The sequence below is a fragment of the Narcine bancroftii genome, chromosome 7 (genome assembly GCF_036971445.1).
Source record: "Narcine bancroftii isolate sNarBan1 chromosome 7, sNarBan1.hap1, whole genome shotgun sequence".
Taxonomy (NCBI): domain Eukaryota; kingdom Metazoa; phylum Chordata; class Chondrichthyes; order Torpediniformes; family Narcinidae; genus Narcine; species Narcine bancroftii.
In genome coordinates, this window is record NC_091475.1 from 75740779 (window position 1) to 75758875 (window position 18097).

The following is an 18097-nucleotide window of genomic DNA, read 5'->3' on the forward strand; positions in this document are numbered from 1 at the left end:
GAGGTATTAGTGCCTCCATATTAGTCCTTGATGCAGCCAGTAAGCTCATTTTCCTCTACACGTCTGTAGAAGTTTTTCAAAGTTTCTGTTGTACAAACCTCCACAAATTCTTGAAGAAGTAGAGATATATTTTGTTGATTTTCACACATTGCAGCCACTGTCTTCCAGTAATAGAGCAAATGAATGTTTAGAGTAGTTGATGAGGTACCAATCAAGAGGCTCCTTTGACGTGAATAGACAAGTGCTGCAGATTGAATAGCACGGCATACCCACCCTTTGGAGCATTGGTATTTAGGAGGTTGGTCCAGTTGAGTTTCTGATCCCCAGCATATTAATGATGGCGTTCTTAGCAGTGGTCATAACACTGAAGGTGCAGGGGAGGTGGTTAGAATCTCTTGATGGAGATTAATTGCCTGGCATTTTAGTGGCACAAATGTTAATGTTAATTGCATCTTATCATCCTTTAAGGAGAAGAGCATGATACTGTTCAAATTATTAAAGACGATTCGTGATCTACAGATAAACAACCTTATTTGCAGTTTGGACTGACACTAAGGCTTGTTGATGGAACCAGAATAAAAGCACAACAGAGAATAAGTATACGTACGAAAGAGGAAAGAGCACATACCTTTCATGTTCTATATTTCTTGGTATTGCATAGTTTGAAAAAGTGCTCAAAATAGATTGAAAGCTACCCATAATCTTCCTGGAACTGATTCAGGAAGATTCAATTTTAAAAGAGGTAAAATAAATAAGAAAAGTATTCTTACCAATAAGATAGCCACCAATCCTGAAGGACATAGGAAACCTACAGGAAAATGAAAAAAAAATCTAAAATTGGGATTAAATAGTTAATTGCTACTAATATTGAATGTGGAAGTTAACAAACTGCATAACTGAACCCTCTTGTATTAATATTCTCCTCATCCAAGCTTTGCAGAATTGTTTAAAACTCCAATTTTAAAAAAAATAAATCTCTGAAGTACATTCTGGTACTTAACCAGGGTTAGTCTAAAATTAAATATCCAGAAATGGTAAAATAAATCCTGAGCATAAAAGTCCATAGCCAACCAACCCTTCCAATTTTCACATAGTTCTATTTGTTTACCTTGACAATCCTGGTTTCAGCATCACCTTCAAACTTAATATACATTTCTATCATTTTATGGCCACTTACCAAAGGGTTCCTTCACAACAGATTGGATTGACACATCTCATGGTATATTAATAGATCCAAATAGCCAATCCCAAGGATAATGATTACAAAACCCTGGCTTTTTTTTTTGGCTAAATTCTTTTCTCCCTACAGTATTTATCCTCTTACTATTTATAATCAATGTTATGGATCTATGATAATAGTAATATTTAGGTTAAGTTATATTTCTTATAAAATGTTTCAGTAAATTATAGAGTTAAAATATTGTATATTTGTTCTTAGTAAGTTATTTGTGGGCTGTTACAGGGTCACACACAGGCCACAGCACATTTACAGAGAACCAATGTACTCAGAGAAGAGAGTCTTGGAAAGACAGAGCTAATGGATCAGAAGTGGTTCTTAATTATTCAAGAACAATGGAGTGTTTGCTTTATTAAAAACTGAATTATCTAAGTACTCAATAAGAATTGCTGAGGAAGCCATTTGTTTTTAAAAAAAAATCACTTTGTCTATTGAACAGAGAGGTCAGAGGTCGTTATGGCAATAGAGTGGTTTTGAAAAAGGAACAGAATTTTGGTAGAAATAAAACTGATAGTCATGTGGTTTCCAAGAATTGGGACTAACCTCAATGATGATTCAACTGTCACATAATTTGGAGAAATATATTATCAAATTCAGACATTTTTGGATCATTTGAGTTTGGAGAGTACAGAAGTCAAAACTCTGTGACATACATGGGTTGGAACCTGTTGAAAGACAGGGTTGAATAACAGTAACCAGAATAGGTGTGTTACTCCTGGGGAAATGGGAATGGAGGACACAATTCTACTAGGTCAATTTTTGTATGTTCACTTCATTTAACCCTGCCTGGGTTTGTGAATTCATATGGTGAAAACAACATTCACTGTCTCTTTGAAAAGAGGGCAGATTCTTCATGTAGAAAACAGATTCCAAAATCTTCAGTAAAAAATGGAAGATTTGATCGTTGAAAGGCAGGAATTGTATTGGTACATTGGTGGCTCAAAAGATGGTCACTTCTATTTAAAAAATATCTCTCAAGACATCTCATCAAAAGAATTGTGGGTAAAGAGGCCAAAAGATATGATGTTTAAAAGTGCTTTATAATTATTTCTGAACTAAGAATTTAAGACCCTTAAGCAGGACTAAAATGATCCTGAAGTTTTAAAAATTGACTTTTCAGAGTGGGACTCTAATTACACACACATTTACATTTGCACATGATGGGGTTAAATTTAGAGTCAAGTTTAGAGAGAAGTAAGAAATGTTATGTCATTAATAGTTCAATTAAAAAAAGACTATTATTTTGAATTTACCATCGTCTGGTGAATTTTCCATTGCTGTTCCTTTGTTAGTGCTAATAAAGTCCCTTTGGTCCCAAACAAAAAAATTAAAAGGGTTGTTAGTTTGTAACATCATATCTTTACCCACTTTTGTTCATCTTTTCAGAGTGTGAAGCCTCAACCTTTGGAAGACAGAGATGTATGAAAGACATTTTGTGCAGGCAATGGCTGTAAGTTTTGAACATGTTAACTAGTTGGAGTGGAGGCCAGTGGAGAAAATATTTTGTAAGAGATGACAAATTTTCCAGGTTTTTCTGTCCTATCCCAACCAAATGACAGTGCAGAGGATGAAATAAACAAATGCAATGAAATTGGAACAAACCCATTCTGGTTAGATGATTCAGCCTGAATGTTCATAGAAGGAGATGGATTCAGTGATTAGGCAATTAAATTGGTTAGAAGGGTTCAAATAAGCAAATAGTTCTCAAAAGAATATGGTGATGATCTGTCTTCTTGAACTGCAGCAGTTTATATGATGAAGTGCTTTGAGAATTTGAATTTATATTATTTTGTTGTCCAGAAATAAACTGAAAATGAAAACTGGTCTAAGCATCTCAGATGATTAAACAATTTGATTGTCTAAAATTCCATCTCAATCTCCGGATGTCCTTTCAAATAAGCGCATTGGTCCATCAGAGATGGCAACAATGTGCTTTACAGTTGGAAATCCATAAAGTACCTCAATATTCATTCCAGACACTATGAAATGTAACACAAATATAAGTTGCCACCTGCACCTTGAGCCAACTCCAGCATTCTATGAAATCATGGCTGAAAGGGCCGTGGACTCAGCTCCACTTACCCAACTATTCACATATTCTTCAAAAATCTAACAATGTTTTAAATACACTTAACAGGCATCCTTCATTGAGCAGAGAAGTCCACAGGTTTGCTACTCTCTGAGAGGAACAATCCCTCCTCATTTTCATCCTAAATCTATTTCCTGATGTTTGAGTCTCACCTAATAGTGGAAACAACTTTCATAGTTCCATCTCTATTCCTTTCATAATTTTGTAGAGATCTATAAGATATCACACCTCCCCCCCCCCCTCCCCTCCCCAACCCTTACAAGCTCCACTGATTACAGTTCCAGGCTACTTAATCTCTCAATCGTAAGGTAAGCCCTTCATATCTCTTCACTGGCCATTTCTAAAAACAACGTACTGAAATTTCCCGAATCTGCTACTATAGTCAGTGTATCTTTTCTCAAATAAGAACAGAACTGTACACAGTACTCCAGGTGTGGCCTCACCAGTACCCTGTACAGTTGCAGCAGAAACTCCCTGCACATAAATTCAATCTCTCAAGGAATGAAGTCCAAAATTCAATTTGCCTTACTGATAACCTGCTGCCTCTGCAAATTAACCATTTGCAATTCACGTACAAGCATTCCCAGGTCTCTCTCCACAAAAGCATGCTGCAATCTTTCATAAATACTCCAATGTAATATTGTTTCTTTCAAAGTGGATGATTTAACTTTTACAAACATCATACTCCATCTATCAGACACCTGTCCACTCATTGAACAATCTCTATCTCTTGCAGACTCTGTGACCTCTGCACAATTTCCTTTCTCACTCAATTTAGTCTCATCATCAAACTTTGATGTACTACACTAGGTCCTCTTCTCCAAATCATTTACCATATTTGATGGCATACAAGAGCCACAAACACATAATACCACCCCCACGCCTCATTTCAGCAGGAAATATTAAGAATTTTTTTAGTGTATTTACAGGTAAATGCACTAAGTTATGCTATTGAAATATGCAACTTCAGTATAGCAGAAAAAAAACTTGGAAAAAAAATGCAACTAGGACAACAGGAAAATTCTTTTTCTAATACAAGTGCATGATCCTTTATCCGGAAACCTTGGGGGACAATGTGTTCCGAATTTCGGATTTTTCCGGATTTCAGAAAGCAGATTTAAGTCCACCCGAATTGCGCTGCAGTATCCACCGCCACCCCCTTCCAGTCGCCCTGCTGTCTCCCCCCCCTCACCTGCCTGACTTGCACTGTCGGTCCCTCGCTCGCCGGATTCACGCTGCCGGTCTCCCCCTCCTCACGCTGCCAGTTTCCCGGCCGCACGACTCGTGCCGCCGGTCTCTCGCCCGCCCGACTCACACTGCTGGTCACCCACTCACCCAACTCGTGCTGCTGGTCTCTTGCCCGCCCAACTCACCCTGCCGGTCTCCCGCCCGACTCGTGCTGCCGCCTCTCTCCCCACTTGCCAGATTTTGGAGCTTTCCAGATTTTAGATGTCTGGATAAAGGATCGTGTACCTGTAATACCTTCCATGATTGATGTAACTTTTAAAGAATGGTATTAATTGGTTATTACATGTTTTAAAGATTTATTTGTCGAGGGGAGTCTTGCTTCCTCTGACCAACTTTCAGTTACATATGGTCCACCAAATACTAATTTTTTCATAATCGACAGATTAGAGACTTCTTACGATCTCAATTACTCACGTTTCCTAAGAGGACACAAGAATTTAATTGATGCAATTTCTAATCTACAACCTTTCTGTAATATTCAATATCTAACATTTATGATATGCTGTTGGGAACAAGAGAGGCTCCCTCAGATAAAATCAGCCATACAGCATTTCTAAAATGAACTACTCATTTAAAAATGCAAGAAAAGTTTATTTAATTTTTTAAAGTCTCATTATCCACAACTAGAAGATTAGGATGATAATTTACCTGTGCTAACACATTGAGAAGGATGACAATAAATATGACAAAGAGATTAGCACCCGCCAGAAAATACTTCTTATAGACATTAAAACTGATTGATCCTTCAGAGCGATTCTCTTCTGGTACAGCCGAGAGTACAGACTCCCCCTGTCAGAAAAACAAAAGGTAAAAAGTAACAAACCACATGTTACATTTTCATTACTACTGAATGTCTACATATTCAATGATAATTGTTACAAGCCCAGAGGACCCATGAACCAAGACAAATGGTTACTTAAACAAAGGTTGCTTTTAATTACCTTTAAACATGAAAACAGAATCACACTTTAACTTAACTAACCCCCCTTCTAATTCTAAGCGCATGTGTGTGTAAGTTCAGAAAAGTTCTTTAGTTCACAGTCCAATCTCACTTCTCATTCCTCCAAGTTCACTGGTTGTAGGCAATTCTTATACTGTGCACAGAATTTAACATTTATAAAGTTCACCTGGCTTTGGTGATTGAAAGATAAATGGTGAATTGGTAAATACCACTCAGGGAGGTTCTTGTCGGTTTTCAGAGAGAGAGATTTGTTATTCCAGAACATCCACAACTGATGTATTTCCATCAGCCACTCCAGTGTCTTGCTAATGAAACATGCCCCTTCAGGGTTCTCCAGATGATAACCTCTTTCTTTCAGGTCACCATAGAGTTCCTTTTTGTTTCTCTTATCTTATGTGAAACATTAGACAGCCAATCCTCTCTCTTGCATGAACCTCAAGGACTTTGACCAGGCTATCTTCCAAATGGGGCTTTTCACAAGCTTGCCAGCTTGTCCTGTTCCAGTCCCAGCTGCTGTTACTGGCTGTAATACTGTACAAGTAATCTCTGTCTCTCTCTCTGAGAGAAAGCCTGTTTGACTCTCTCTGTATGCAAAACCACATGTCCCTCTTAGAACAGCAAGTTCCAACAAGATCTTTCATTTGTTGTCTTTTGTAAACAACAATCCATTCATGAAGTCACTTGAGTACTCTCCAAAGCTCTTGCAAAAGCCGTGAAACCTAATATATCTAGCATTAGCAGAGCTCCAGTATTTCAAATAAGATGTGTTTTAAAGTGTTTGTATGTAACCTACTCTAACAAACTTTTCCCAATTTATCTCCCAAAAACATATCTATATACTCTGTCATAAAATATGATGCTAATATATCAAAATACTGTAAAAACACTATTCATTACTATACATTACATGTAGATCTCATAGCAAATTGAAAACAAATAATAAATAGTTTGTCCTTAAAGTTAACAGTGGTGAAAATTGACCAAGCTGTTCATCACTTAGTCTTATCTCGAGGATGGATTTCGGCCACAGAATATGCTCAATTTAAATTTATTATTATCATTCAATTGTATAAGTACAAATGGATGAAACAGCATTCTTCGGTCCTTGGTGTAAAAACATGCAAACACATATATAGATATAGCACATATATTTACAACTTTGTTATTTATATTTATATTTAAATTATTTAAAATATAATATTTAAATGTATATTTACAAGATCGTGTTATATGGCGAGCTCTCCACTGGCCACCGAGACAGAGGTGCACCAAAGAAGAGGTACAAGGCCTGCCTAAAGAAATCTCTTGGTGCCTGCCACATTGACCACCATGCATCTAGGCGCCTCACAGTTCGGTGGGCAGCAACCTCCTTTGAAGAAGACCGCAGAGCCCACCTCACTGACAAAAGACAAAGGAGGAAAAACCCAACACCCAACCCCAACCAACCAATTTTCCCTTGCATCCGCTGTAACCGTGTCTGCCTGTCCCGCATCGGACTTGTCAGCCACAAACGAGCCTGCAGCTGACGTGGACATTACCCCTTGATAAATCTTTGTCTGCGAAGCCAAGCCAAAGAGAGAGAAAAGAGAAAGATATACAGTACATATAGAAAAATAAAAATTTATTATCATTCCCAATAAAAAAATGCACAATTTCCATAAGTCATAATAATAAATAATTAATGCCAGTACGTCAAGAAGTTGGGGGGGGGGGGGGAGAGAGAAAGAGAGAGAGAGAGAGATTGTCAAAGTACAGAATTACCACTAATTGGTAGTGCAAAAAAATAAATTGTAAACAGAGAAATGTAAACCAATAACAAATGTAACAAATAGACTGTGAAATACAAAGAGAACAAAAAGAAAATCAATAAAGTGCGCAAGTAAATCCTTAAATGAGTCTCTGATTGAATTTGTTGTTGAGGAGTCTGATAGTGGAGGGGAAGCAGCTGTACCTGAAACTGGTGGTGCAAGTCTTGTGGCGCCTTTACCTCTTTCCTGATGGCAGCAGTGAGAACAGAGCGTGTGCTGGGTGGTGAAGGTCTTTGATGATTGCTGCCCCTATGGCAGCGTTCCCTGCACGTGTACTCATTGGTGGGGAGGGTTTTGGAGGGCTTTACGCTCAGGGGTATTGGTGTTGCCATACCAGACCGTGATGCAGCCAGTCAGCACGCTTTCCACCACACCTCTGTGGAAATTTGCCAGGGTTTCTGGTGTCATACCAAACCTCCGCAAACTCCTGAGGAAGTAGAGGCGCTGACGTGCTTTCTTCATGATGCCATGGGTGTATTGGGCCAAGGAAAGATCCTCCAAGATAGTGACTCTCAAGAACTTAAATTGCTCACTCTCTCCATCTCTGATTCCCCAATGATCACTCGATCGTACACCTCTGGTTTTCCTTTCCTGAAGTCAACAATCAGCTTCTTAGTTTCAGTGACATTGAGTACATGTTGTTGATGCACCACTCAGCCAAGTTTTCAACCTCCATCTTGTATGTTGACTCATCCCCTTCCTTTCTACAACCCACTACCATGGTATCATTGGCAAATTTGTAGATGGTGTTATTGTCGTACCGAGGTGTAAATTGAGTAGTGCAGGGGGCTAAGAACACAGCCCTGTGGTGCTCCGGTACTGAAGGAGATTGTGGAGGAGTAGTTCTTACCAATCTTCACTGATTGTGGTCTGGAGGAGAGCAAATCCATGATCCAATTACAAAGTGGGGTGTTAACTCCCAGGCCTTGGAGTTTGCTGATCATTTTCGATGGGTTGATGGTGTTAAATACCGAACTATAGTCGATAAAGAGCATCCTGATGTACACATTTGCATCTTTGCTGTCCAGGTGTTCCAGGGCTTTGTGTAGACCCAGTGAGGTGGCATCTGCTGAGACCGTTTCTATGATAGGCAAACTAGAAGGTATCCATGTCACTGCTCAGACAGGAGCTGATCTGCTTCATCACCAGCCTTTCAAAATACTGTTGATGTAAGTGCTACTGGTTGATAGTCGTTAAGGCAGGTTACTGCACTCTTCTTGGGCACTAGTGTGATTGATACCCATTTGAAATAGGTGGGTACCACACTCTGCTGGAGTGAGATATTGAAGATATCCGTGAATGCCTTGGTAAGTTGGTCAACAATACCTAGCCAGGTACTCCAACTGGACCGGGTGCTTTCCTCAGATTCACTCTGCTGAAGACAGCACACGTCATCATCAAACACGGACAGGATGGGATCATCAGGGGAAGTGGGGGTGCGGAGGGGTGGTTCTTCACTGTCAAATCAGGCATAGAAGGCGTTGAGTTCCTCTGGGAGAGAAGCCTTGCCATCTGCTGCTTTACCAGATTTGGTTTTGAAACAGGTTATGACATTTAAGCCCTTCCAAAGCTATTGGGTGTCCCTCATTGTAGAAGTGTTTGAGTGTGCTGGGAGCTCTAGTACAGTAGGTTACATGCTGGTGCTGGTCAGGTAGTGTTTTCTTAACACAGTTCTGCTTAAAGTTGCCTACTAAGATTTGTAGTGTGTCCAGGCTGGACCGTCTCTTGTTTATGACCATAATCATTCAGCTCCACAAGTGCCTGCTTGTAATCGGCATCAGGAAGGATGTAAACTTCAGTGAGAATCTTGGGGTAGATTGGGTATGAATTTAATTGAGATTTGCTCTAAGGCAGCAGATCGACATAACTGTAGTGTCCGAGCATGACCCAGTATTAATTAAAAAACCACACGCTGCCTGCTCTCCCTTTTCCAGATTTTGAGAAATTCAAGTTCCAATCCAGTCCATGATTTTGTCAGATAGCAGCGTCAGGTGTGTTCTTTGTTAGTTATTTCTCGGTGCAGCAAGCAACAGAGATCTATCTCACCTGTCTCTAATGAAGTAGCTTTGCCTTCAGGTCATCAATTGTATTCTCCAGTGACTGGACATTTACTAGTAATATAGATGGTGGGGGGTGGGCGGGAAGAGAGAGAGGAGAGAGAGAGAGAGAGAGAAAGAGAGAGAGAGAGAGAGAGAGAGAGAGAGAGAGAGAGAGAGAGAGAGATAGATCATGGCATCATGAACATACTTCCAAAAATTATTGCACATTCCACTAACAATGAAGGAAAGAGTAACCAATGTTTCAGACATGGGTCCTTTGTTGGGTACAAGGAAAACCAGGCAGATGTCTGAATAGGTAGGGTAGGGTAGAGGAGGAGGGGAGGAGGGGAGGAGGAAGGGAAAGGGAGAACAGCAGAAGCTAACAGGTGGATATAGGTGGGAGGGAAGAAAAGAAAAAAAACTGAGCTGAGAGGTGAAGGGAGTAGCTCTCAAATAGGAGTGGGAAGGAGGTGATGAAATTGAGAAAGCTCTAAGTTCTCTACAGACTAATAAATCACTGGGAGATTATGGATTTCCCCCTGAATTTTATAAAGAATTTAGGATAAATTAATACCGCTTTTTATGAGGGTACTGACTCAGGTTGAGAAGACCCATACTTTCCCAGAATCTTTTTCAACAGCAATTATTACATTGAATGTGAAAAAAAGATAAAGATCCATTAAAATCATCATCTTATTGAACAATCTCTTTTAAATGCAGACTATAAAATAATAGCGAAAGCATTAGCTCACAGATTGGCTCAATATTTTCCAAAATTGGCTAAATCTCATCAGTCAGGATTTATTAAAAATAGATAATTATCAGATAATATTGGCACATTATTTACTACGGTATATTTAGCTAAGACAAAGGTGGAGCCGAGCAGAGCTGTGGCTTTGGATACTGAAAAGGCTTCTGATAGACTTGAATGGGATTTTGTATTTCAAAAAATGGAGAAATTTGGTTTAGGCCAAATATTTATTAATTGGGTAAGAGCACTTTACTATCAGTCAAAAACTAAAGTAAACTAAAACTAAATGGACAGATTTAATAAGTCTTTTCATTCTATAGATCGAATAGACAAGGTTGTCCACTATCTCCATCTCTACTTGTTACGGCAATAGAACCATTGGTTGAAGCTGTCAAATGGGATCTAGACATAAAGGGGTTTAAAGTGGACCAGGAAGAATATAAAATAAATGTATTTGCTGATGATATATTAATCTATTTGACTGAACCAACTAGCTCTCTGGTTAGACTTAAGACCATACTGGATAATTATGGGAAAGTCTCCAGATACAAAATAAGCTTGGACAAGAGTGAGATTTTACCTTTAGGCAAAGGAGACATATCCAATATCAATATGAACATCAGTTAAATTAGGCCAAGTCTGATATGAATATTTGGAGATTAAATTTAATAGTAATTTGACTGATCTATATAAGCTTTATTATCTCATCTTGCTGTGGAAAATTAGGCAGAGTAAATTGTGTAAAAATGAAAATAATGGCAAGACTTCAAAATTTTTTTTCAATCCTTACCTATCCCACTATCTAATAAATATTTAAAAAAAAACAATGCACATATTTGTTCATTCCTTTGGTCAAGTAAACTTTCAAGAATTTGCATTGATAAATTGACATGGGATTATAAATTGCGAGGGTTAAAATGACTGGATTTTAAAAAAAATGTAATTTAGCTGCACAAATTTGTTTTGTTGCTGCTTTTTTTTTTAATGAGGCGATTCCTTCCTGGGCTATAATTGTAGAAGAGGAAATGGCAGAATAATTTATTTATAAACAAAATTTTAAATTAATTAAAAGGAAAACAAATGCCCATTATTGAAACATATAATTTATATTTGAGATAAAATTAAACAATTTGAAGGATTAAAAGAGGGATGCCACTCTCTCAAAACAGTTTAATACCCATGACTTTGAGTAATAGAATCTTGGCTATCTGGTACCATCATGGTATCAGGTGCATTGAAGATTGTTATGATCAACAGGGGCAATTTATGTCTTTTGAGAGACTTAAAATTAAGTAGAGGATGAATCATCTTTCTATTTCAATAAAACTGCTCGTCTGGCTATCATGCGGAATAAGCTAAAACTTTTTCCTGAGATGCCGATATTGTGATAAATCTGTGTCGTGCTGTCAATCTCTCACTATGTTTGTTTAGTCAACACTACTGGCATTGGACATGGATTATCTCTACCACCAAGGGCAACTCCCCTTGACTATAACTGTGTACGTACCCACTATCATTCATTATTGTACTACTGAGTTTCTACCAATAAAAGCCATGATATGTGTTTAACTACACTGCCTTTTATCTCTTCATTAACTGGCACATCAGATATGTTTATATGAATCATGAGAAAAATGAAACAAAATAATTAACAGGCAAGGTTCTTGATGCAGATCTCGTTTTTATGCTGATATTGAATCATTATGTGAGAATTGTAAAATTTTCTGAAGCTTCCCTGATCCATATATTTTGGGAGTGTCCAAATTTAGAGATTCTGGAAAGAAATTTTCAAAACTTTATCAAAAATTCTTAAGATTAATTTGGAATCTTGCCATATGTTCATTATTAGAAATTTAATACTTTTTACATGATGTGACTCTGAGATATTGAACCTTGCTCCTGTTGCTTTATCTATACTATTTTCTTTCTTTTTATCTCCCTATATTCTCTTCTGTCTGTCCTCTTATCTTTTGAATTTGGGGAAAGGGAGATGAGAGAAGAGGGAGTTTCCTTTCCTTTTCATTCAGACCTTATGAATGTTTTTCTATGATTTTATATCAATGTATTATTGTTATTATAATAATTTAGTCATATTCTGAAAACAAAATATTCAAAAAAAAGGAGTGGGAAAGGGGTGGGGAGGTGGAGAAAAGAAGGCAAGAGGATATGGAAAGAGAGAGACTTGGGAGGGGGTTGACAGAAGGTGGAAGTTTATGCCATCTCTTTGGAGAGTGCCCACTTCGAATACAAGGTATTGTTCCTCCAATATGCAGATGGCCTTGTTTTGGCAGTGCACAAGGCCATGGACAGACATGTCGAGGTGGGAATGGTGTGTTTTGAAATGGTTGGCCACTGGGAAGGACTTTGCTTTGCACTGGACAGAGTTAAGATGTTTAACATTATAGTCTCCCAGTCTGCTTCCAGCATCTCCGATGTAGAGGCCACACTGGGAATTGCATAAATGACCCTTACAAATTTACAAGTGAAATGTTGCTTCACTTGGAAGGATTGAATGGGACCCCAAATTGTGGTGAGGCCTTAAGTGCAGCATTTCTTGCAGTTCCATGGATAGGTACAAAGGGAAATATTCATGGAAAGGAATGATCAGATGAAGAAGTCCAGAAAGGGAAGATGTGCCTGGTGATGGGGTCACTCTACAGGTGGGAGAATATGCGGAGGACAATATGTTGGATGCAGAGGCTGGTGGGATGGTAAGTGAGGTCAATGGGATTTCTGCCCTCACCTCTCTGTTCCATAATGACCCCTATTTGAAATTCTCAGTCAAATTATATCCATTATTTTCACAGGTGTTTTACTTACCGGAAGTTCAATGGAACCCTCTTGATGTGATTGTGTTGAAGATCCCAAGGATAGGACTGAGGTCTGAGAAAGTGTACGCTCCTTTGTTATTTTTGTGGGAGAACGAGAATCTGTCTGATCATCATCATCATGTGATTTGAGCAGAGAAGCAAAATCAACTCCAGATTTTATTAGTTGATGTAATTTCCCTTTTTCAACCATTCGACCCTGAAATTAATTTTCAAAATGCAATTTAATTGTGGTAATTGAACTTTACGATGTGATTCCCTGAATGTAAGTGTGATGTAATTTTAGGTAATCCTATTCTAAGCATGAAACCAAGAATACACACTGAGAATTTGAGCGCAAACCATTAATTTCAGCAAATGGAATATTATAGAAGGATGTACCATAGTTCCAGATAAAAAAAAATACAAAATACTATAAATATTCTGGTCATGAAAAACAAACAGAAAACGACCTCTCATTATATAAAATGAGCTTTCATCCAGATATTGAATCCTGGTCGATGAACTTATTTGCTGGGAGATACATTCATTAAAATTGCTTAGTTATAATAAAGATTGATAACTCCTCCACTTTTTAAAATGTTTAGGATCTACCCATTATAGCATTACAATATTTAGAAAACATCCTTCAAGACACTGAAAACTTTATGAACTGGCAGGTACTCAGCAAACAAATTCCTCAGAAGCTTCATTCTAAGTAATTGTCTATTTCTCAATGTGAAAAGCAAACGTGCCATTTTGGATGCCAGTTTTCTACATATTTTCTCAAAGAGACACAGGTCAGAAAGAAAACTAACCTCTTTTAATATGACAATCTGACTAGCAGCATCTAAATATTGAAGTTGATGGGTCACCAGAATACAAGGCTTGTTTTTCAAAATTCCTGTTATACACCTAAAGTACAAAAATAAGAATGATTGGTAATCAGCACCTCTAATAGTAAATTTAATTACTTTCTATGATAGTATGATCCTAAAATTATAAGTTCAGTTTGTATTCTTGGGATGGTGAATACAAAGAGAGCATTGTCATATATTTTAAAAATGGGAGTGGATTTCACCTTCCCACAGGAAACCCATTTAACTGAGAAAGAATATCAAAAATTACAAAGAGATTGGGTCGGGCAGGTCTTTGCTTCTTCATTTAATTCAAAAGCAAGAGGAATGGCAATTTTGATGCACTAGGATCTTCCAGTTAGAGTAAAGATGTGATAATAGATCCTGCATGTCCTGTAGGTATGCTATGGAGCATTTGGATAAAATAGAAGAAAGGCAGAGGACTTTATATATAAATGGGATGTAAAATTACTAACTGGTGAGAGAGAAACCCCTTTGCTAATCAATATTTGGTTTAAAATAAATAGTGATATTGGAACAAAGGGTTGGGGTGGGGGGGTCTTATCTCCCAAAAGTCCTCTGACTCAAAATAGGCTTGTAAAATGGGCTCGTAAAGGAATCAGGTATATTAAAGATTGTTATGAGCAGGGACAAATGATGTTATTTGAACAATTAAAAATTAAGCATGGAATTCCTAACAACGCAATCGTCTGCTGTTTTCAAATAAGAGTGCATCTAAGGGATAAATTGGGCCCAACAATGTTTTTACCAAATTGTACTTCAGCAATCTATCTTTTACTTCAAATGGTAACTCCTGTAAACAAGGGGCTCATAAGTCCAGGAAGAGATGGGAATCAGACTTAAATGTAAGACTAGATGAGGAAACCAGGTCTGAACTCTGTCGGGATAGTATGACTAATACGATCAATGTAAGATATAGATTAGAAATATATAATTTTTGGATCAATTGTATCTCAGAAATTAAATAAATTAAATTCAGACATCAGACTAATTTTTAAAAATATTTTATTTGAGAATTTTAAAACCACATTCAATAAAGCTACAAGAGAAAAAAAATTACATATATGGTGTGTGTGTGTGTGTGTGTGTGTGTGTGTGTGTGTGTGTGTGTGTGTGTGTGTGTGTGTGTGTGTGTGTGTGTGTGTGAGATCCTCTCTCCCACTGTCCCACTCAGAATATATTAAAAAAAAGAAAAAAAAGAAAAGAAAAAATTGGGAGAATGTAAAAAAATAAATATAAAGTCTTAATACTAATAAATAATGGAACTTGGGGTTACCAACTGGATGGGCTCTCAGAGAGTCCTTCAAATTTTCAAACCAACGTATTGTAAGTATAGGCTCCATATTAAAAAAAAATCTTATGTAAATTATGTTATTTTCTCAAGTGGAATACAAGTACGCAATTCAGCATGCCATCTCTCCGTCCCTAAATCTGCATCTGATTTCCAAATAATAGCTATGCACTTCTTAGAAACAGGTAAAGCTCATCATAAAAATTCAATATGATATATAGTTAACCTTAATTTAGGCCTAACCACTTTAATATTACCCAACAAAAATAACATCAGGTCCTGTGGGAGTTCAGACAGATGTTTCAGATGTGGCAAAGAGGTAAGAACTTTTCTATATTCAACCTAAAGTGATACCTTTTTAGATCGACCTAGGAAATTTCTTAGAGTGGATTACAGGAATTAAATTTCCACAGAATCCAGAATTATTCTTACTGGGTAATATTTCAGGGATAAACCCTAAATTTGCGACCAGGTATGGTCCGATCTAGGAGGGGAGGCAGGCCCCTCCAGTCCGGGTAAGAAACCTGCATAGGAGAAGGCCACTCCGATATAAAACCTATGACCCAAGGACCTCGCTGCCACGTCCCAGCATGCTTGGCCACGGCACACGAACCATGGGTGTAAAGGGTGGGGCCAGTACTGCGCACACTGCACTCCACCTACAAGCTCCTTTGCGCAGGCCTGAGGACATGTCCACGTCCTCCCCCTCCACGTCCTCCCCCTCAAAAGATGCTCACAAACTCAAGCTAGCATGCTGGAACATCAGAACCATGCTAGACAAGGCTGACAACCACTGACCTGAACGTCGGTCTGCCCTCATCGCACATGAACTCCTCAGACTTGACATCGACATAGCCGCACTCAGTGAAGTCCGCCTTGCAGATTTAGGCAGCCTCCAAGAACGCGGCGCGGGCTACACACTCTACTGGTCTGGCAAGCCTATGGATTAACGATGCCTATCTGGTGTAGGCTTCATGGTCAAGAACTACATTGCCTCCAAACTCGAAAACCTCCCGACAGGCCACTCGGACCAGATCATGTCCATGCAACTCCCCCTTCAAAACAAGCGTCGCATCACCCTCATCAGTGTCTATGCTCCAACCCTCCAGGCGGAACCAGCAGAAAAGGACAAGTTCTACACTGATCTGAGCAATCTCATTCAACGCACCCCGACAGCCTACAAGGTTGTCATCCTTGGCGACCAACGCTCGCGTCGGCAAAGACTCAGAAACCTGGCCAGGAATCCTGGGCAAGCATGGTGTCGGCAAGTGCAATGACAACAGGCGCCTCCTGTTGGAGCTCTGCGCAGAACAGAGGTTTGTCATTACAAACACCCTTTTTCAGCAGAGGGACAGCCTGAAGACTACCTGGATGCATCCCCGATCCAAACACTGGCACTTCCTGAACTACGTCCTGGTGCGACAAAGAGATAAACGAGATGTGCTCCACACCAGAGTCATGCCCAGTGCAGAGTGCCACACTGACCACCGGCTGGTTCGCTGCAAGCTCAACCTTCACTTCAAGCCAAAGTCCAGGAACAGTAAAGCCCCCAGAAAGAGGTTCAATGTTGGAAACTTGCAGTCAGACAAAGTGAGAGGAAACTTCCAGGCAAAGCTCAAAGCAAAGCTCGAGGATGCAATCCGCCTCACGGACTCGTCCCTTGAAACCCTCTGAGATCAGCTGAAGACTGCCATACTGCAATCCACTGAAGAGGTACTAGGCTTCTCCTCCAGGCAAAACAAGGACTGGTTCGACGAAAAGAACCAGGAAATCCAGGAGCTGCTGGCAAAGAAGCGATCTGCCCACCAGGCTCACCTTGCAAAGCCGTCCTGGCCAGAGAAGAAACGAGCCTTCCGTCGCGCATGCAGCCATCTTCAGCGCAAACTCTGGGAGATCCTAAATGAGTGGTGGACTAGCCTCGCCAAACGAACCCAGCTCAGCGCGGACATTGGTGACTTCAGGGGTTTTTACGAGGCTCTAAAGGCCTCTCACCCCAAGTCCAAAGCCCGCAGCGCAGCTCAGATGGCAAAGTCCTCCTCAGCGACAAGATCTTCATCCTCAACCGATGGTCAGAACACTTCCAATCTCTTTTCAGTGCCAACCGCTCAGTCCAAGAATCCGCCCTGCTCCAGCTCCCTCAACAGCCCTTAAGGCTAGAGCTGGATGAGGTCCTCACCCGGGAAGAGACATATAAGGCAATTGAACAAATGAAAAGTGGCAAAGCAGCAGCTATGGATGGAACTCCCCCCAGAGGTCTGGAAGGCTGGCGGCAAAACTCTGCATGCCAAACTGCATGAGTTTTTCAAGCTCTGCTGGGACCAAGGAAAGCTGCCTCAGGACCTTCGTGATACCATCATCATCACCCTGTACAATAACAAAGGCGAGAAATCAGACTGCTCAAACTACAGGGGAATCACGCTGCTCTCCATTGCAAGCAAAATCTTTGCTAGGATTCTCCTAAATAGAATAATACCTAGTGTCGCCGAAAATATTCTCCCAGAATCACAGTGCGGCTTTCGCGCAAACAGAGTAACTACTGACATGGTCTTTGCCCTCAGACAGCTCCAAGAAAAGTGCAGAGAACAAAACAAAGGACTCTACATCACCTTTGTTGACCTCACCAAAGCCTTCAACACCGTGAATAGGAAAGGGCTTTGGCAAATACTACAGCGAATCAGATGCCCCCCAAAGTTCCTCAACATGGTTATCCAACTGCACGAAAACCAACAAGGTCGGGTCAGATACAGCAATGAGCTCTCTGAACCCTTCTCCATTAACAATGGCGTGAAGATGGTTATCCAACTGCACGAAAACCAACAAGGTTGGGTCAGATACAGCAATGAGCACTCTGAACCCTTCTCCATTAACAATGGCGTGAAGCAAGGCTGCGTTCTCGCACCAACCCTCTTTTCAATCTTCTTCAGCATGATGCTGAAACAAGCCATGAAAGACCTCAACAATGAAGACGTTGTTTACATCCGGTACCGC

General features: G+C 39.6%; 1 protein-coding gene across 7 annotated transcripts in view; it reads right to left on the reverse strand.

Moving 5' to 3' along the window:
- abcc4 (ATP binding cassette subfamily C member 4 (PEL blood group)) overlaps positions 1–18097 on the reverse strand; it is a 394241-nt gene that overhangs the window by 161329 nt on the left and 214815 nt on the right. For all 7 annotated transcript variants that reach the window (XR_011341954.1, XM_069890346.1, XM_069890349.1 and 4 more), the window contains 4 exons: positions 13759–13855; positions 12954–13160; positions 5223–5363; positions 771–808 (listed from right to left, as the gene is read on the reverse strand). Coding sequence is in view for 6 of the 7 variants with exons in the window: in XM_069890346.1 (XP_069746447.1) it covers positions 771–808; positions 5223–5363; positions 12954–13160; positions 13759–13855 (483 nt within the window). In the remaining variant the exon portion in view is untranslated. The remainder of the gene's footprint in view (positions 1–770; positions 809–5222; positions 5364–12953; positions 13161–13758; positions 13856–18097) is intronic.